Source organism: Mytilus trossulus, chromosome 8 (genome assembly GCF_036588685.1).
Source record: "Mytilus trossulus isolate FHL-02 chromosome 8, PNRI_Mtr1.1.1.hap1, whole genome shotgun sequence".
In the NCBI taxonomy this organism is placed as follows: Eukaryota; Metazoa; Mollusca; class Bivalvia; order Mytilida; family Mytilidae; genus Mytilus; species Mytilus trossulus.
Genome location: NC_086380.1, coordinates 17,689,376 through 17,710,822, shown reverse-complemented (window position 1 = coordinate 17,710,822; position 21,447 = coordinate 17,689,376). Strand labels below are relative to the sequence as shown.

At 33.4% G+C, this 21,447-nt stretch overlaps 1 protein-coding gene across 1 annotated transcript; it reads left to right on the top strand.

Annotated features, from left to right (window-relative positions):
* Positions 1–4,333: 4,333 nt before the first annotated feature.
* On the top strand, positions 4,334–12,054 carry LOC134680637 (uncharacterized). Its single transcript, XM_063539761.1, has 2 exons — positions 4,334–4,413; positions 9,419–12,054. Exon 2 carries the CDS (start codon positions 9,421–9,423, stop codon positions 11,698–11,700), a length of 2,280 nt encoding a protein of 759 aa, XP_063395831.1. The 5' UTR covers positions 4,334–4,413; positions 9,419–9,420; the 3' UTR covers positions 11,701–12,054.
* Positions 12,055–21,447: the final 9,393 nt, after the last annotated feature.

The window sequence follows — 21,447 nt, the reverse complement described above, 5'->3', positions numbered from 1 at the left end:
ACTTAATTTTGCTTCCTTTACATTCCTATTAATCTCTCTGTATCTTTCACGTGTAAATATTGAATTATTAGAAGATTTATCGTCATCAAACAATTTAATTATTTCATCGTGAAATTTCTTTTCTATACTGTTTTCCATCTTAACACTTTAGTTTTGACTACTTAAAAGAACAGTTTTGCTCATATATTTGATTTATTGAATGTACTCAAATATTGAGAGTTTATACTTTTAGGCAAAGTAATAAATTGTATGTTAAAAGGGAAACAATTTGTTGTGAACTTCAAATAGGCCAAGGTGAAATATAATGATTTGTACAAGTTATTATCTTTTTCCCCACAAAATTTGTACAGGTTATTACTTGTACAATTATATTTATACAAGCAATAACCTGTATGATGGCATCATGCAAGTAAATATATATCTACACCAGTCAGCGTGATATCTGTTATAGGAATAAATAAAAACAACAGTAGCATACCGGTACCGCTGTTCAAAATTCATAAGTCGATTGAGTAAAAACAAATGGTGGTTAATACAAACTAAAACTGAGGGAAACATCAAATATAAGAGAACAACGACACAACACTAAAATGCAACACACAGAGAATAAACTCATCAAAGATATCAGGACTAAATTTAGTATATACGCCAGACGCGCGTTTCGTCTACAAAAGAAAATAAACTCATCATAGATACCAGGACTAAATTTAGTATACGCCAGACGCTCGTTTCGTCTACAAAAGACTCTTCAGTGACGCTCGAATCCAAAAAAGTTAAAAAGGCCAAATTAAATACGAAGTTGAAGAGCATTTAGAACCAAAATTCCTAAAAGTTTTGCCAAATACAGCTAAGGTGATCTATGCCTGAGGTAGAAAAAAATAAAAAAATTGTTAACAGTAAATTTATAAATATCACCATATCAATGAAAATTTATGTCAGCACAAAAAAACACACTATTATATAACAATGGCCATTTTCCTGACTTGGAACAGGATATTTTAAGAAAAGAAATGGTGGGTTGAACCTGGTTTTGTGGCTAGCCAAATATCCCGCTTTTATGGCAATTTTGAATATAACATTAAAATGACAATATATTACATGATAGGACTTCAATACACATAAATGGGAGAACATATACAGGAAAGAGAAACACAAATAATAGTTATCGAAAGGTACCAGGCCAATAAACCAATATACAAGACGCGCGTCTCGTCCATATGAGAGTCATCAGTAACGATCAGAGAAAAACAAGTACAAAGCTGAAGAGCACCGATGACAAAAAGTTCCAAAAAGCTTGAGATTATCTGCCTGGAATGATAAAATCGTTAGTATTAGAATAATTCATACTTTTGCAAAAATGAAATTTATAAAAATCACTATATAATAGATATACATGTTAACATCAAAGTGGTGACTAACTACAGAATAATAAAAACGAATACGTTAAATAACCTAAATCAACACATAAAAAGGCACAACTGAACAACAAATTATATGCTAGCAGAAGAGACCAACGCACAAAAGTGACGTCACATTTAAATTTCTAGAAAATTCCAAAAAATAGGATAGATTAGGTTTGTAGTACTGATGTATAACATGTATTGATAACAATGAAAAGTACAATATTTGTTAAGGATTATATACCTTTGTGTTGATTCAATGCTAAACATATGGAAATTTTATAGAAAATCCACAGCATTTATCCCTGTACCCTCATATTTGGCAATAACATGACTAATAGATAGTATAAGATTATTGCATGCAGTGCTAGCATTAATTTCTTTGAAGTCATAAGAAACCTCAAATTAAAAAAAAAATATGCAGATGTCTTTTTATAACTAAATGGATAGTTTTCATTATACAACTTATGTACATATACTTTTTTTCTGAGGAAAATTCTTTAATATGTCCACATTTAGAAGAAGTTTACGACATAATTTCCGTATGCATAGTGACCCGAGCGTAACCCTCCTCGTAAAAATCCGGTGACCACAATACGCATGGATCTGTCATTGAAATAAACAAATATCTGATTATACATGTTAAACACGTGCTCAATACCCATGCTTTTTGTGATTTGTTTACTATCAGGTGACAATCAGTAAAACTCGGCTTCAAAACACGGCATTTAATGAGCAGCCATATTTGTTAAATCATAACAAACAGAGAGAAAAAAAATTGACGATTATATGATATATTTGCGAAAATATTGATAAAATCGTGCACAGAGGACTAAGTTTATGATGTATACATGCATTGGTTCAAGAATTGGACAAACATTATTGTTCACCACTCACTCGTTTCATAAATCAAATCAAATCAAATAATTTTATTGGTGTAAATTCCTATACAGAAATGATACCAGCCGACATTTACAAAATACAAATACAAATACAAAAATAAACAAACAAACAGACAAAAAAAACAAAAAAAAACCCAAACAAAACATATTTTCTCAATGATAAGAGATACATATTTTATATTTACATTGCGTGGAGGTGTTATTCATACAAAATTATTAATTCAAGCCATTAACAATTAGCTTTAATTAATACTATAAAAGTTCTTAATAACATTATGTTTGCTTTAAATGAATGTTCAAATCATATATATCGCTTATTCCAGCTACACTTACAGTACTAATGTCTGTATCATTACTTTTCAAAATGAAACTAAACTTATCTTGTTCACAAATATTAGCAAAAGATGGAACTATATCACTTAAATTACAAAAGAGAACATTTCTATTAATTTCTAGCGCTTTACATTGAATAAGGAAATGGAACTCATCTACAATTCCATCCTTTACAAATTGGACAAATTCTCTGTTCTAAAGGTGTTCTAATATATCTACCAACTTCTATTAGTAATTTACTATTACTAATTCTGATTTTTACCATTTTAGAAATAACACTTTTGTTCAGGTCTAGTAGAAGATATTTTTCTAATTCAAAATTATTTTTAACTTTGCGATATGTTCTTAGTTTATTACCATGACTATTACCATTATTTGAGTCACAAAAAAGAGCTTGTTTCCAGTATTTTATGAATTCCTCTTCTAATTTCTTTTGAAATGAAAAAAGTATTTTTTTCTTTGACATAGTATTTTGATTTTCCCAGACATGTTCATATGACTTTAAAACGAGTTTATTAATGTAGCTAATAGTTAAAACCAAATTAAGATAAGGACCAAATCAAGTACATCTTTTAGGGTGCGCTCGACTTTAGTGACTCAGCACGAGGTATTTTAGAATATACGGGTTTCTTAAAACTTTTTGTAAAAAATAAACACTAGCACATCATAGAAAATCCAGTGAGTAATCTATGTTTCAAATTTTATAACAAAAAATAATAAAATGGCCTATCTTTATAATTCATTTATGCATCTGTAGTTTTGATACAATTAAAATTTGAAAAATTCGTACAAAAATGGCTACAGAAGGGTTCATAATTTAAAACCAAAAATGTGCCCAACATTTATGGTGATGTATACGTATCACCATGCAAAACCATTGGATCCATTTATAAAACCAGGTTCAATCCACCATTTTCTACGTAAAAAAATGCATGTACTAAGTCAGGAATATGACAGTTGTTATTCATTCGTTTGATGTGTTTGAACTTTTGATTTTGCCATTTGATTTGGGACTTTCCTTTTTGAATTTTCCTCGGAGTTCGGTATTTTTGTGTTTTTACTTTTTATGAAGTGAAAATAACATGAGAAATTTTAATTGCCACTAGAGTCTACGATTCCAAGAAGGAAACAAATAACATTTTCGAGTTATTAAATGATTGATGTGAATTGATTTGGGACTTTCCTTTTTGAATTTTCCTCGGAGTTCGGTATTTTTGTGTTTTTACTTTTTATGAAGTGAAAATAACAAGAGAAATTTTAATTGCCACTAGAGTCTACGATTCCAAGAAGGAAACAAATAACATTTTCGAGTTATTAAATGATTGATGTGAATTGATTTGGGACTTTCCTTTTTGAATTTTCCTCGGAGTTCGGTATTTTTGTGTTTTTACTTTTTATGAAGTGAAAATAACAAGAGAAATTTTAATTGCCACTAGAGTCTACGATTCCAAGAAGGAAACAAATAACATTTTCGAGTTATTAAATGATTGATGTGAATCAAACGATGAACGTCACTTTATAATGTTTAGTAAAATTTTATGTTTGTAATAATGCAGACATGTAAAACATAGTTAAAAAGTAAACATTTCTAACATTTCATACACTTTAAACATAAAACCTTTTTTTTTAGAGGTTAAAATGAAATTAAATAATTAGTTCTATTTATAATATTTATACTTTTGTTTTCTATGTATTCACTGAACTGTTGGGAATTCCACCAGGAAGTATAATACATTGGACATTAAGGAAGTCGTTATCTTTCTCAGCTATCTTTCAAGGTAAGCGATTGAATATATTACCGTTTGGATTAAAGCGTATCAATGTTGTACACGGTCATCTATTAAAGTTTTAAATAAAATCAGGTCTTATCCACAATTTTCTACATAAAAAAATGCCTGTACCAAGTCCGGAATATGAAAGTTGTTATTCATTTGCTTGACATGTTTGATGTGTTTGAGCTTTTGATTTTGCCATTTGTTTAGGAACTTCCTCGGATTTCAGTATTTTTGTGACTTTAATCTTCATTGTTAGTCGCATAGCAATGCAGATATAAGACTCATATAACGACGACCTTCCTGTCATTGTGAAAAACAACTTTCAGTTCATCTGGTGCAAGACCATGTCTGCTTTTGTTGTATATTATATGTAACAATAATATTAATATCGTTACACTGGTTTTTCATGTGTTGTGTGTACTATATATGTGTCATTGTTAAATGTATGACGGGATTCGCCAATACAAAATATTTGAAAACCATATGTCTTGAAACCAATTTTAAGAGTTTGATGACTATATGCTACCTTGACACAGTCGGTTATAGAAATGTTAACATTAACTTCTGTATCCTGGTTCATGCAGTAGCTGGGTAACGTTTTCAAGAAGAGATTGACCTTTAATTAGTAAATTAATGCGCATTTCAACAATACGTGTCTCTACGGTGGTACCCGTCGCTAATTTATATGAAAATTCAAAGCTCAATTAATTAAACAAAGCGCTGTAAACCAAAATAGACATCTTCTTGACAAGTTGTTACAGTATTTGTGTTTGACACTAGGATAGATATGTGATTGTGGGTTCATAACAGTATTGGCAATTCACATGGAGACTAGACATAACTCCAATGACACTTACGAAAGAGGAAATCCTGAATAATCAGAGGTCTGCTCTATGCTCCGTTGGACAGAAATGAAGAACTGGATCATCCTTCAGTACTGGATATCAAAATAAATGAACATGAGTGTACTTGCAAACAATCGGTTATATAACTGGGTTTAACAAATGAACCACGAAATACCGTATCAAATCATAATCATCTATTTAACAGCAATGAAAGCTGGTCGGTTTCAGTCTGATGTTATTAGATTTTTTTATTTTATGTTAGATATTAGACGAAACGCACGTCTGGCGTAAACACGAAATTGAATCCTGGTTTCTATGATAATTTTATTTACAACCATTCGGTCGATGCCATTGCTAGTGGGGTTTTAATAGTTATCAAAGGTACCAGGATTATAATTTAGAACGTCAGACGCGCGTTTCGTCTGGATAAGACTCATCAGTGACGCTCATATCGAAACATTTATGAATAGAAGCCAAACAAGGACAAAGTTGATGAGCATTGAAGATCCAAAATTCCAAAAAGTTGTGCCATATACGGCTAAGGTAATATATGCCTGGATTAAAAAAAATCCTTAGTCTTTTCGAAAAATTCAAAGTTTTGTGAACAGGAAATTTATGAAAATGATCACATTATTTAACCCCGAGGGTATCCCAGTAGTCAGAACTTCTGTGCAGGCATGAATTATCATTGATATGGTCATATTTATACAGTCGGAAACCAGGTTGAAATAGAACAAAAGAATCGAAACCCTTTTTTAGAGAAGGCGATAAATGTTTACTGTATTGTTTACAATAGTGACAAATTTTTTAAAAGTTAATCGAAACAAACAAAACTGCAATTTTCTTCACAATAACGAGGTGTTTTATTTCAAAAACACCATTTGCATAAGTTTTTAATTTATCTAGTACATAATTAAGCAGAACAATAATATATCAAGTCGACGACATGGGTATCTTTCAAGTTGGATGACGAAAATGCATAACCTCCGAATTTTTTGAAAAAATTACCATGGACGGAAAACATATCAATCTATTAGTTCAGTAATTTTCGTGTCTGCCCTTCCATTATGTGACTGAAGAAAAAATTCCAAAAAAATAGGTAACAATTGTATCGAAAAGAGATAATCGAGTGCACCTTTTTATGTAAGGGCGTGTTTGAGTTGAGTATTTTGTCTTGATATCGTACAAAGTAAGAATATTTCATACATCGTCTCGCTTCAGATTCTATCATTTTTATATATTAAAGCTACAGGTTGACTTTATAACACAAAAAAATAACAGTACTAAAAGATGAAATATATGGGTCAAGTGAAATACCTATCTAATGAGTCATACAAACAGAGAAGGTGTGTTCGAATATCTATTTTTTTGCTGAAAGTACTTGACGACAGTCTTACAAGTTGGGTGATGAAAATGCATATCTTCGAAAAATTCGTTTTTTTTTTGTGTGTGATAAATAGAATTAATAGTCTTCAACCACTAAACAAATCTAGTCTGCCCTTCCACGAAATATTTAATTAGAATTTTTTTAAATGTTTATGATTTTTCTGAAAATTCCACCTGACAACCGATCAGACAATAGTTTTAAGTTGAATCAATGCAGACAAGATCATTAACTGATGCTCATTAGCTAGTTGATACATTTGTCTTTTAAAATATAACTGACATATAAGGATCGTATTGGTGCAATGTGGATACATTTATCGGTTTCCATGAGTAAAATTGGTAGCGCGTCATCGCTGCAATGGCTTTCATTTCTACCATTGTGAAAATGAACTGGCGTAATGGGGAGATAATTTTGACGAAGTAGGATCCTGACTGTATAGATTAACTGTTTACAAAACTTTTGAATTTTAGAAATACTGAGGCTTTTCTACCTCAGGAATATATAACATCAGCTGTATTTGGCAAACTTTTCGGAATTTTGGTCCTCAATGCTCCTCAACTTCGAACTTTATTTGACCTTTTCAACTTTTTTGGATTCGAGCGTCACTGATGACTCTTTTTTAGACGAAACGCGCGTCTGGCATAAATTCAAAATGTAATCCAGGTATCTATGATGAGTTTATTCAGAGTTTATATTATCTATGTCATTTTTCTCTCGCAATAGAAAAAAAAAACATTTCAAATTGTATTCCCTTTCACTAGTTTTGCCTAATTGTAAACTTAAAGAACGAAATGATTCACCTGATTTTAATAAATAAGTTAAAAATGGCCAACGCAGATACGCATATCTTTAAATTGTTTCAGAGAAGGGATACATCATACTTGGTATTCTTTGAAGGAGGGTAACTATTTAAAAGGAATCTATTCCACTAAGAGTTAAACGTAGGAAGTTTAGGTTATTCATTCGAAAGTTTAACGGACGCCATTCTGAATTGGTTGACGTTATGAAATATTGGTGAGAGAGAAGAAAAACGATATTTTCTTATTGTCGTACGTACAATCTTTTTTCTTTTCTTTGATTATGACATCTATGAAGAAGACTGGTTACCGAATATGGAATTACCTTCAGAAATATGTGGCGCATAATCGTCATAGCTACACGTCAATAGCAAGTGAAATAACCCCCGTGCTCGGTTAGAGATTCTTGCTGTCATTCATTTGTTTCTTTGTAGTAGTTTTATTATTATGTTTGTCATTTTCTTCTTTTACACTTTCTTTTAGATTCTCTTCGATTATTAGTTTAAATGTCCCTTGGGTGTCTTATGTCGTTTTTATTCATGGTCTAAAAACTAAATTAGATTCAACAAGACATGAATGATGCTATTAAACACCTTCATGTTCACCATGCATGAAACTTTAACGTTAATCTTTAACATGGTATCTTGAAATGTAGATTCCATGTTAACTTTGCTCGAGGAGTATTATAACTAACTAGTCATCTTTATACCATTTTCTTTGTTTGTATGTTTTTATTTCTTTTGAAAACTGAACCAGGACAAGCGAGCTAAGTGTATAGTCCAAAATGGCATGCTTTTGTTCTGATTTTGTTTTACTGACTCCCATTTGGCATATAAACTTAGCAATACGCCTTGTACTCTTGATAAGTTTGTACCTAGAGTTCTTACATTTAACATTTTAAGCAATCAGTTTTCGAAAACGGATATCACACGCCAAATATATGTTAAAGACAGTTAACAAAAAAAAGGCATCAGTTGTATACCGCAGTCCATAAATCGATTGAGAGTAAACAAGTCCAGATTTCAAACTAAACCGAGGGAAATTTATGCATGATACGAAAAGAGTGGCTTACATTAACTGGATGTTTTTAAAATGACGCAACAGGATATTTTCACCAATTGTAATTGGCTCGGGTTTAAGTGATTATACTGATTCGTCTTGCTTTTATATTGTCTGTATTATCTACTTGTTTTGTCTTCGACATTGGAATAAGATGTCAATTTAAGAAAAAAATATACCCTGAGTTTGGTATTAGATCTATTTCATTTTCTGTTTCAGAATTTAAGAAAAGATTAGTATAGACCAAGAAATTTACATTTCAGAAGACTAAATAACATCCTTTGACTTTATCTATTATCTATCATCTTGAGTTGGACAAGGTCGACTATGGTATTGATCTTATTATCTTCAAGTGAATATAAATGTATATTGTTATGCTATATAAGATGTATCTGTTCACTAGATTATATATGCATACATTAGTTTTAAAGAACCGCTTCGTTGAAAACGAGAACATGGATCTTCTAGGATTCACTACTTTACTTGACTCATTTTCTGCCTTTTTAGAGATGCACTCTAAAACCTGCATGTCTCGGTATCTGATATCTGTACATTAAAAGAATCGGGGAAGCGTCAAACAGATTTTTTTTAAGTATCTACAATGTACCGGTGTTTAATAAAATGTTAGCTTCACAGGGATACATCTGCACAGTATGAGAACATTATTCAAATCCTATCTGTCTGCTACATAAGAAAATGTCAGTACCAAGTTATGAATATGACAGTTGGTGTCCATTCATTTCATGTGTTTGAGCTTTTGATGTAGGGAATTTCCGTTTTATATTTTCCTTAATGTTTAGTATTTTTCTGATTTTAGTTTTATATTGTAAGTAAACTAATCAAAAGACAACAGTAGTATTAATACAGAAGAATAAAAGAACAAAAAAATAAAGTAATATTTCTATTTCATTATTTTTCAGAAATGGAAGACTGTACAAATGAATCCTTACTTTTGTCAAAAACACTTGATGCACTCGAACTTTCAGAGGAACATGTTCGTTCAAAGGTGTCAATGTTTTCGAGGCTTGAAGTTTTAGCAAATGCAGTAGATTATCAACCCGACTACCAGAATACAATTCTAACAGGGAGCATAATGGATGGAGTTGGTTGGAAAGGATACATGACAGATATTGATACGATGTTGCGTTTCTCTTATGTGTCTTTAAAGGAGAAGGAACAAAATGTAGATGATGAAAATAAAGATCATATTTTTGAATTAGCAGATGAAAATGCCCATTCAGGTTACACGCGACTACGGCTTTATAAAGAAGGGCCACCAATGGAAAACAACATTTTCTCTCTGACACCCAATGGAGCAAAATCTTATTGTTGCGAGGAAGAAGGTAATTTCTTTCTCTCTTCTTACAAATTCAAAACGGCTTTCAACAGGTACCAGCTGATTCCAGAGCGACCTGCTTGGGTGATGCAAAGTTCATATAACTATGCTGTGTCATTTCCAGACGAGGAGGAAATCTTAGAACACGGACCTTCGCTTTGCTTTTCTGATGAAACAAAAGAAGAACCTCTCCATGATTCTGTTCCTTGCTTCCATTTTCATGATTGGCCAAGACAGGCAACTGAATGGAAAACGCGACTGCCTAGAAGTTGGCCGATACAAAAAGATGTCGATTTAGTTGTTTCAAAAGGATGTGAAGTTGTCCCAGTCGGCTTTCTTGGAAGTAAAACTCGTCATTTGGAATGGAGGCTATCATTTGCTTTGTCTGAACGGGTACTGTTACGAACATTTAGCAACATACAATATAAGTGTTATGCGCTTCTTAAAATGCTTTTAAAAGATATTATTGCCGAAGAGGTTCCAAAAGTGCTGTCATCATTCCACATGAAAAACGCCTTATTCTGGGCTTTAGAAAAAGCAGAAATTGCTATCTGGTGTGAGGAAAGGATTACAGATGCCTTCATGACGTGCGTGAATCAAATGCTAAATTTCATACGAGACGGACATGAACCAGCTTATTTCGTTCCAGAAAATAATGTTTTAGATGGGCGCATGAATGCAGATGAACAACGCAAATTAGTGGATTTGTTTAGTGGTTTTGTGAAAGAAGGTTGGAAATGTTTGCTACGTTGTAAATCGTTGACAACTGAACCAAATATAAAAGAAATACTTCAGCAATACACCTGCTCCAAAGATATAAGTACAGTCCTACAAGATTTGCATGACGTGGATGTTAAATCTGTGTGGTTTCAGCATGACATTAGACTCTTTCCTCGGTTTGAAGACGCAAGACTAGAAATCATGACGACAATAGCACCCATAGTAGGTGAATCCTTGTCCATGACAATAGCCCGCCATCACATGACGCTGAAACGTCTGGACGATAGATCAGTTAATGAATTTTACAGGAAAACACTTAAACCGATTAAAGCTGCCATTAAATCTAGTTTAGGATTCCACCTTTTTTCGTTGAACAATGCGCTATTACATTCAAATTCGTCCAATGAACAAACTCATAATTATCTTCAAGCAGCATCAGAGTTTCTCATTGAAGGTATGGAATCAGATGCAGCGGCTGGTAAGCTGAAATACGCTACCTACTTGTACATGACTGGCGGGACTGATAACTGCAAGAAGATGGCAGAAGAGATCGTTGCAAATTCCAATCGGCTCCCAGCATTTGTACCACAATTTTTGCCGGACAGATTTGGGCCAACAGATAAAGAAATAGAAGACTATGAGTTTTTTGTTCGGTCAAATAATATGACACTAGAGGAAAGATTTCTTAGCTCCATCCATCAAGCCGTTGTTTTTATGCCAACTGAGTCTTCAATGTCGCCTCCTGCGGTGAAATTTCAACTTCAAACACCACTTCCCGAACCTTTGGAGTATACTCCATGGCTTAGCTGGGCGCTGTATGATCCTTTGGTATATGCCTACTACTTGTTATTTCTCTGTGAAACAAAGAATGACAAGACATCTGCTGCTGAAGGTGCATTGGAATCAATTGAAAAACTGTTATCCGAACGACTAGTTGGTTATGAGATATCTGCGTTGAATTTACTCGGATTTTCGTACATTTCGATAAACAATGTCGAAAAGGGTGTTCAATTTCTTTTACAAGCCATGGGAAAAGCAATAAGTCCAAATTCGACAGTTTGGCAAATGGGAAGTACTCTGTCTTCTTTACTGGAAGGACCATTTGCAAAAACAAGAATGGCAACAAAAATCATGAGTCTCTTGTAAAGATGCTATTACCGACATCAAAGGATCTTATATAATGTTTTATCAGGGTACTGAAAACTTTTAAGTGAGTCATTTTAATTCGAACTTAGTTCCAATCATCTATGTTAAATAATGTTTTACAACTTTAACTTTATTAAATAAACTCAGACACAATAACTGCGCTACAGGAGCATCAATTATACAAAGTACATTATATTTACAGATGACAGAATGGGTATAGAAATTATCTTATTTATTGAATTTTAAGATTTCAAGTTATAAGAACATATACAAATGTAGTACAGACAAAGTAAATATAAATAGAAGCATTACTGTATATATAAATATAAGTGTATTAACACATATTCAAAGGTAGTACACACGTTCATGCTTCAACTATTACTGTGTTGAGTGTACTCGATTAAGTTCTTGTACGTCACGTCACCACCACGTTTAACTTTATTTTATATCATATCTTCTTTGAATTAAATGTTTAATTAAGAATTGAATGCTTCTTTTTGTAACTTCATTGAGGTGTTAAAGCGTTGACGGAAGTACATTTTGCATGAAGCGCTTCCGCGCTTCATTCTAAAAATGTGCACACGCGGTCAACACATTTACAACCCTATAAAGATACAAAAAGGAGAATTCAATACTTATAATTACATTTATTAGCTAGGATCCTGAAACACGATTTTTATGAACTTTTTATTCAATTTACCTATGCTCTTTATTGTGGGACCTCGTGTCATCATAAATGATAAAAAAAAATATTGTGTAATGAGGTTGATGAAGGAATAACGCGAAATTGGAGAGAAGCCAAATGAAGCGTACATCTAATGTAATTATTAGACATTGAGAAATAGGTAGAGTATATAAAAAACTAGTTGTTGGCATGAAACGAGTTATGATTGCAGGATAGTAAATCCCCTTAGTAACAGGTCACTGGTGGGATTGTAGTTGATTTTCATATGATTCAGTAATAATCTTTCCGTCAGTTTAATTGAGGTCTGGAGCTGAAATGTAGTTAGTAACTGCATGTAGTGTGACAAAAAATGCAGTTTAGGCATAAGACAATATTTGTAATTTATCGTTGAATTGTAATCCATGATTAATTACCCATTTGAACAATACGTTAACGAAAACTACATATCAAATCATCCTTTTATCCTCGGTTGTTATGAGATGCGTTAATTGTTGCTAGGGTGCTCTCTTCGAGGTCCGTGCTCATGGTATATAAAGACACCGATAGATGGTGCAAGTTCGCTCATTTGTTATTTGGCCGTTGATGGTTAAACATCGGGAAGAAAATACTAGCAAATAAAGAAGTTAGAATTGAGAAGTTTGTAAACCTAGTTGAGTTGAGAGCGTTGTGGTTTTGAAGCAAGCGGTTTTTGAAGTCTTTACGATTGTTTCAAGCTACCGGGTTGTTCCGATACTGTAATTTCTCTCGGGAATGGTCGCAGTCCCTCGAACAGGTGGTTTGTGATAATCTGGTGACTAAGGTGCTCCGGAGACTAGGTGCTTCAAAACTAGTTGTCTCAGGAACTAGGTGCTTCAGAGAATTGTCCTTTCAGGACTAGGTGTTTTAGAGACTGGGTGTCTCAGAACTAGGTGTTTCAGGAACCTAGGATTTTTGAAGCTTGTTCTTAAGTTTAATATAATTGTTTGTCAAATCAGTTGGGACCTCGGAGTCGGTGAAAGGATCAAGGATAAATTGAGGTTATAGTTTTCAGACTACTTTTTGATATAAAGTTATTGGTGTGAATATTATCATTTCTTTGTTAAGTTTCAAAGTTTAAAAACTGGTCTTGTAGTTTTTAAGAAAAGCCTCTTAGTTGTAGTTAGGTTTTCGAGTTAATTAAAAGATTGATATTGGAGTATCTCAGATTCTGTGAAAACGGATACGAACATATAGTTCATAAGCCAAACACGTTACAAAATTGGTTAGCAGCGGTGGGATCTGAGAAACTTCAGTATTATATGTAAATAATCACATTGTTTTATTGTCATTATTTTTCTATTTGTCATTGCAAGAAGCAATACACTGTTTTAAATACATTAATTGTCAAATTGTTTAATAAAATATATTTGGAAAATTGTTTAATTTATTCTTGAAAATATGTCCCGAACATTCAGAGAAGATAAAATGTTGTATGACCCTTACAGTGTCGAAACAAGAAATTTGACCAGGGAGTTAGATAAATTAAACAAGGAAATAGAATGCTTAAGATCTAAGAGTTTTGTAAATGCCCCTGACTTTGCTCAGTCAACTCCTATTAGTCAAGCAACACGTCCAAGACAATCTGACTCTGGAATTGCTTCTGCTAGAATTTCAGACCCTGACTTTGGTACGGGCAGCAACATACTCCAAAGTACACACGTTGTGGTAGGGGCTAAGACAAAAGTTATGCCACGACCTGAAATACATAATAAAGATATTTCAGATTCTGTTCTTGAGACAAATTTTGTCACTGAGAGACGAAAGAAAGATCTCCAAAAACCACAAGACAAATTAGGTGCATTTAGGAGAGACAATAAAAACAAGAATATTATAAAACCCGCTACGTTTGATGGGCAGGGCTCATGGATAGATTACAAATCTCATTTCGAAGCTTGTTCAAGTATAAATGGGTGGACAGATACAGAAAAGGGTTTGTATTTGGCAGTTTCGTTGAGAGGACAAGCTCAGGGGGTACTAGGAAATCTACCCACAGATAAAAGACAAAATTTTAAAGAACTTGTCAAGTCTCTTGAAGAGAGATTTTCGCCTGCCAATCAAACGGAATTGTACAGAACACAATTACGGGAACGTCGTCAAAAGGCTTCGGAAAGTCTTCCTGAACTAGGTCAGGACATAAGACGCTTGGCGAACCTTTCGTATCCCACGGCCCCGACTGACGTTAGAGAAACACTTGCTAAAGAGCAGTTTATTGACGGACTCATGAGTGTAGACATGAGGCTAAGGATAAAACAAGCTAGACCTGCTGACTTGAACGACGCGATTCGACACGCTGTTGAACTTGAAGCTTTTAATAAGGCCGAAATTAAGCAAGATAATGGGAAGGGCTATTCAAGGGCTATAACTAGAGACGGGACCAACAGTGACGCTAACGACAAAACAGTAGAGCTACTTAAAAACATGCAGACAGCTTTGACTGATCTGCAGCAAGAAGTTAAAGCTTTAAAGCAGACTCGGGCACAATACCAGAATCACAAGAATCAAGGATGTTTCAATTGTGGAAAATTTGGACACTTCAAGAAAGATTGTCCCGATAGTAGTACGAAAAGAGGACATTCAAACTCAAAAAACCTACCCGCATTTTCACGGGAAAAACAGAACGGTGTGATAGGAGTTAACAAATTAGCAAATGAGGCCGGTATGTTTATAGAAGCTAAAATTAATGGTTGTAAAGCCAAGATGCTTATAGACACAGGAGCGACAGTATCTATAATTTCAAAGAAATTATTTGACCGTATGGGTTCCCATGTTCTGTCCCCAATGGACAGAGATATTTTGACTACCAACGGTTCTCCATTAATTGTATTTGGGAAAACCATCATTGATATTGAAATAAGTGGCGATGTCTGTTCCAATATAGCTGTGATAGCAGACCTGAACGTAGATGGTATACTGGGAATAGACTTCCAAAGGAGCCAAAATTGTGTAATTAATATTACTAAAGGTAGTATTTGGGTAAATGGAAGAGAGACCCGTTTACATTTTGAAGGTCAGATAGGCTGCTACGGGGCATATGTAGCATCGGCTGTAAAATTGCCTCCTCGGTGTGAAGTACTGGTGTCTAAAACCATCACAGAGCCTGTTCTACTAATCAAAGAAAAAGTTAGTATTGCAGATAAACATAAAGGAATATTGGTTACGAATCAGGAGAAGAACTTATCACATTGCTTCCAGTGTAGCAAAGTCTTTAAGAAGTCTGCTTATCGCAGACGTCATATGAGAAGGTTACACAGGAATCCTGACGTTAAAACCATTGAGATAACAAGGGATGAAGTTTACTCTAAAGACGGAGATGTAAACCGAGTAGAAATTTCAGAAAATGACAGCTTCGAAAACAAAGATGATAATATTAAAGTGCCTGAGACAAATGTTAAGACTTCTGAGAAAGTGTGTCTGAAAGGGCTTAGCAAAAGAAAAACAACACAAGAGAAAGCTGTGTCTCCAAAGCAGAAAGACTTATTGAAGTATAGAAATTATATAAAGTCTGTTAGAAGTATGCTAAATAGAAATGAGGTTGAAAAGAAAATTCGGAAAGAATTTCAATCTCTGGTTGAAATTTAATCGGTTATTGTGGATAGCAATTGTTGTTGGTTTTTTTTTATAAAATAATAATGTTATTTTTATTGTAAGTGATGAGGTGTATTGAAATACACTCAACACAGAAAAAAATATAAATGTGAGTCCGTCGGATGGGGACGTTAAAACCGAGGCCCCATGTACAGGGACATGTCACGCCCTGTGCATGTAAAAGACCCCTTCTGCAGATTTCGTTAAGAGTAGGCTCCTTGGGGCCGCTGCAGAGGCAAAATTTGTTAGGAACCTTTTAAACTTATTCTTTGTGTTGATACAAATAGGAAATAAAAGTATGTAAGTCATGCGAGGACGCATGAAATCGGAGGCGTGGGTAATGTGACAAAAAATGCAGTTTAGACATAAGACAATATTTGTAATTTATCGTTGAATTGTAATCCATGATTAATTACCCATTTGAACAATACGTTAACGAAAACTACATATCAAATCATCCTTTTATCCTCGGTTGTTATGAGATGCGTTAATTGTTGCTAGGGTGCTCTCTTCGAGGTCCGTGCTCATGGTATATAAAGACACCGATAGATGGTGCAAGTTCGCTCATTTGTTATTTGGCCGTTGATGGTTAAACATCGGGAAGAAAATACTAGCAAATAAAGAAGTTAGAATTGAGAAGTTTGTAAACCTAGTTGAGTTGAGAGCGTTGTGGTTTTGAAGCAAGCGGTTTTTGAAGTCTTTACGATTGTTTCAAGCTACCGGGTTGTTCCGATACTGTAATTTCTCTCGGGAATGGTCGCAGTCCCTCGAACAGGTGGTTTGTGATAATCTGGTGACTAAGGTGCTCCGGAGACTAGGTGCTTCAAAACTAGTTGTCTCAGGAACTAGGTGCTTCAGAGAATTGTCCTTTCAGGACTAGGTGTTTTAGAGACTGGGTGTCTCAGAACTAGGTGTTTCAGGAACCTAGGATTTTTGAAGCTTGTTCTTAAGTTTAATATAATTGTTTGTCAAATCAGTTGGGACCTCGGAGTCGGTGAAAGGATCAAGGATAAATTGAGGTTATAGTTTTCAGACTACTTTTTGATATAAAGTTATTGGTGTGAATATTATCATTTCTTTGTTAAGTTTCAAAGTTTAAAAACTGGTCTTGTAGTTTTTAAGAAAAGCCTCTTAGTTGTAGTTAGGTTTTCGAGTTAATTAAAAGATTGATATTGGAGTATCTCAGATTCTGTGAAAACGGATACGAACATATAGTTCATAAGCCAAACACGTTACAGTAGTTCTTTATTAATCTGTGTTGATTATTGTCATTGTCATTTCGTTTAGCTTTGCCGATACATGATATTCCTACATCGGACCCAGACTTCTTTTTAACTTGGGTTTACTATGTCCTTTTCAGTGTGTTTGTTTATTCCATATTAGCAAGAAAATAGGTGGAGGATTGAGGTCTCACAACACATGTTTAGCCCTCCGCATGTGTGCGCTACTTCTAAGTCAGGAACATCTAGCCTTGTTAGTCTTGTGTATATTTCTAATTTTGGTTCATTTGTATCGTTCGGAATTTAGTGTTGAATCTATCTCGCTGAACTAGTATACATAATTATTTAAAGGCCAGCTGAAGCTCATCGCCTGATGCAGTATTTTCTCGCTGCGTTCGGGACCAAAAGGTAACCTTGTGCTGTTTCTTTTCTTTGGTCGATTTGTTTTCTCTTTGACAATTCCCCGTTTTCATTATTAATCATAATACAACACTGAAACAAATAACAGAAGTTAAATGAAATGTGTAGTTTACCTTGCATCCACATTTTAAAATATGGGACCAGATTCAGAAGTATAGATTGTTTTATGTTTAATTTTCCACCATTTCCTTGAAATTCTCTTTTGTTGCTTGAATATTTCTTTTATGACGAAATTATGGAACGCCATGACTGCCTTATGTTAATGATCAGCATTATATTCAGTGCTCACAACATTATATTAAGTGTTCACACCATTATATGCAGTGCATGCTCACAACATTATATAAAGTGTTCACAACATTATATTAGGAGCTCAAATCATTATATTAAGTGCTCACAACATTATATTAAGTGCTCACAACATTATATTAAGTGCTCACACCATTATATAAAGTGCTCACAACATAATATGCAGTGCTCACAACATTATATTAAGTGCTCGCAACATTATATTAAGTCCTCACAACATTATATTAAGGGATCACAACATTATATAAAGTGCTCACAACATTATATGCAGTGCTCACAACATTATATACAGAGCTCACAGCATTATATGCAGTGTTCACACCATTATATTAAGTGCTCACAACATTATATGAAGTGCTCACAACATTATATTAAGTGCTCACAACATTATACGCAGTGGTCCAAACATTATATGCAGTGATCACAACATTATATGAAGTGCTCACAACATTATATGAAGTGGTCACAACATTATACGTTTTTTGTTGTATGATGAGATAAATGAATGATGAGATCATTCGGTAAACTTCGTTTTTTAGCGGAAATTACCGAATCCATAATTGGTAAATTACGGTAAATTAATGCCCAGCAAACAAATTTAAACAGTTATTAAAGTCATGTTATCATAAGGCAGTATACAATATTTAAAACTGATTGAAATAAGTAAGGAAAAGATGAAACTAAGAAATACGAATGGCAAAATGTAAGTTAAATAGTAAAAAGTTTATTTAATGAAATATCGAATGAAAATTTGTATCTAACAGATATGGAAAATGCAGTTTAAAGCATTTCAACTTTACATCAATTATTCCAATTTTGTACAAGCTTTTTAGCACGCCAAGTGCTATGTCTTCTAAATATGATCAGCAGTCTTATATAGAAATATAAACTTTCATAAGAAAAATTTACCCTTTCAAGACCCATTTAAACATTTTCATTTAAAGTTATCATCTCTTATGAAAACTGAGTGTGTGGGGATGAATAAAACGTTTACTACGTTTGTTCGTTAGTTTGCACGTTTAATATACATACATGTATATAAAAAAAGTGGTATGCTTGCCAATGAAACAACTTTCCACAAGAGACAAAATGACATCACAGAAATTAACAACTAAACGGCCACAATACGGCCTTCAACAATGAGCAAAGTTACTGACAGCTAGTTCAAAGCCACTAACAACTAATAAAAAAAACCATGCATCTAAGTTTTGCATTTACGTAAAGATTGAAACAAACTGTGAGTAAAAAAGAATGATTTACTATTATTGGATAGTAACGATTGTCCATGAAAAAAAAGTCATTTTCAATGCTCTTCAACTTTGTACTTGTTTGGATTTATAAAAAATATTTTGACATGAGCGTCACTGATGAGTCTTATGTAGACGAAACAACATCTGGCGAACTAAATTATAATCCTGGTACCTTCGATAATTACTTGACCTAAATTAATTCTGGTTAAGTAACATTAAGATACAAAATATAATCAACTACAAGTCATAGAAGAATAATATCTTTTAGATCGCACTTCCTTGATAACAATGGACCTCGAAAAAAGATTCAAATTTGTGTTTAGGTCCAGATGTTAGCAACAAAACATAAAAGAGGAATGCTATTTGTTGCTGAGCACTTCTTTGATTTTATTTTAAGTCCACACAATTTTATTTATTTTTTAACAGAAGCACACAAAAAAAAACGATACAAGTTATTATGTCAATATATAATTGTAATATAATTATATTAACGGAGAACTTCTAAATCTAGTATTGTTTTACTGTGAATTCTTCTCGTTGTTGTTATTGGCGTTCTAAATTGTTCAAATGAAGTTTCAAATGTTTTTAATAATTTTTTCTCCACAGTAGCAGACAAAATTGGCGCAGATGTTGTATATGACCCCTCAAATCACCCTAGTATAAAAGAAATTTTGGATAACAGAAAGCATAATTCTGATTTTGAATTTAAAAAAGTATCAAATGAAAATGTTGAAAAAAATTTGAATAAAATAAACATAAAGAAGGCTACAGGAGCTGATGGTATTCCAGCAAAAATAGTGAAAAATTGTAAATCTTATATTGCACCTCAGCTGACAACTCTTGTAAATTTGTCAATTGATAATAATTGTTTCCCCGATAAACTTAAAGAAGCCCAAGTGACCCCCCTTCATAAAAAAAGTGACCCATTATTAAAAACAAATTATAGACCAGTTAGTGTCTTACCCATATTTTCTAAAATCTTTGAAAAAATATATGAAATTCAATTAACTGATTATTTTGATAAAATATTTAATCCATTTTTGTGTGCATTTAGACGTGGACATGGATGTCAGACCACACTTCTCAGAGTGTTAGAAGACTGGCGAGAAGCTCTTGATAAAAACCAGTACATTGCAGCAGTATTAATGGATCTTTCTAAGGCTTTTGACTGCCTGCCTCACAATATTATGCTTGATAAATTATCAGCATATGGTTTAACCCCCAATGCAGTTGCTCTTTTAAAGTCCTATTTATCTAATCGAAAACAGCAAATTAAAGTCAACAATGTTCTGAGTGGTTGGGCTGACATCCATAAAGGCGTACCACAGGGTTCAATACTAGGGCCATTGTTGTTTAACATATTTATAAACGATATTTTTCTTTTTGTTAAAAATGGTAGTTTATATAACTATGCAGATGACAATACTTTATCTTTTTGTACTCCAGATTTCGATTTATTAATTTCAACTTTGGAATCTGATTCAAAAATACTTATTGAGTGGTTCAGGATAGATAAAATGCAAGCAAATCCTGACAAATTTCAAGTTTTGGCTGTTGGCAAAAAGACCTTTGAAAAGAACCCATCTATAAATATTCAAAATTCGAACCTCACATGTGAAAAAACAGTAAAGTTATTGGGCATTGAAATAGACTACCAGCTAAATTTTGATGTTCATATCAGCTCAATCTGTAGGAAGGCATCACAGCAATTAAATGTTTTAAATATTTAGGCTCATTTTTGGATAGACTTAGTAAACTTACTATATTTCATACTTTTACTCGGAGTAATTTTAATTTTTGCCCTTTGGCATGGCATTTTTGCACTGAGAAAAATTCCAAAAAACTAGAAAAGGTGCAGGAAAGAGCACTCCGTTTTGTTTATGAGGATTATACCAGCTCCTACCAGGACCTCATACTTAAAGCTAAGGTGTCTTCTTTGCAGATCAGACGGATAAGAACAATGGCTCTAGAAACTTTTAAAATTATAAACAACATCGCTCCTGTGTGCTTACAAAATTTGGTAAATGTCAAAAAATCTAAATATTCTTTCAGATATGTAAATATTCTTGAAATTCCGCAAGTAAAGTCAACCCGTTACGGTAAAAAAATCGTTCAAATTTGCTGCTGCTACTTTATGGAACAGTCTTCCAAACCATTTCAGGACTGAAAATAGTTTTTCACATTTTAAAAGTCTTGTTCAGTCCTGGAACGGTTTGGAATGTCACTGTTCTGCTTGCAGATAATTCTTACACTGTTTTAT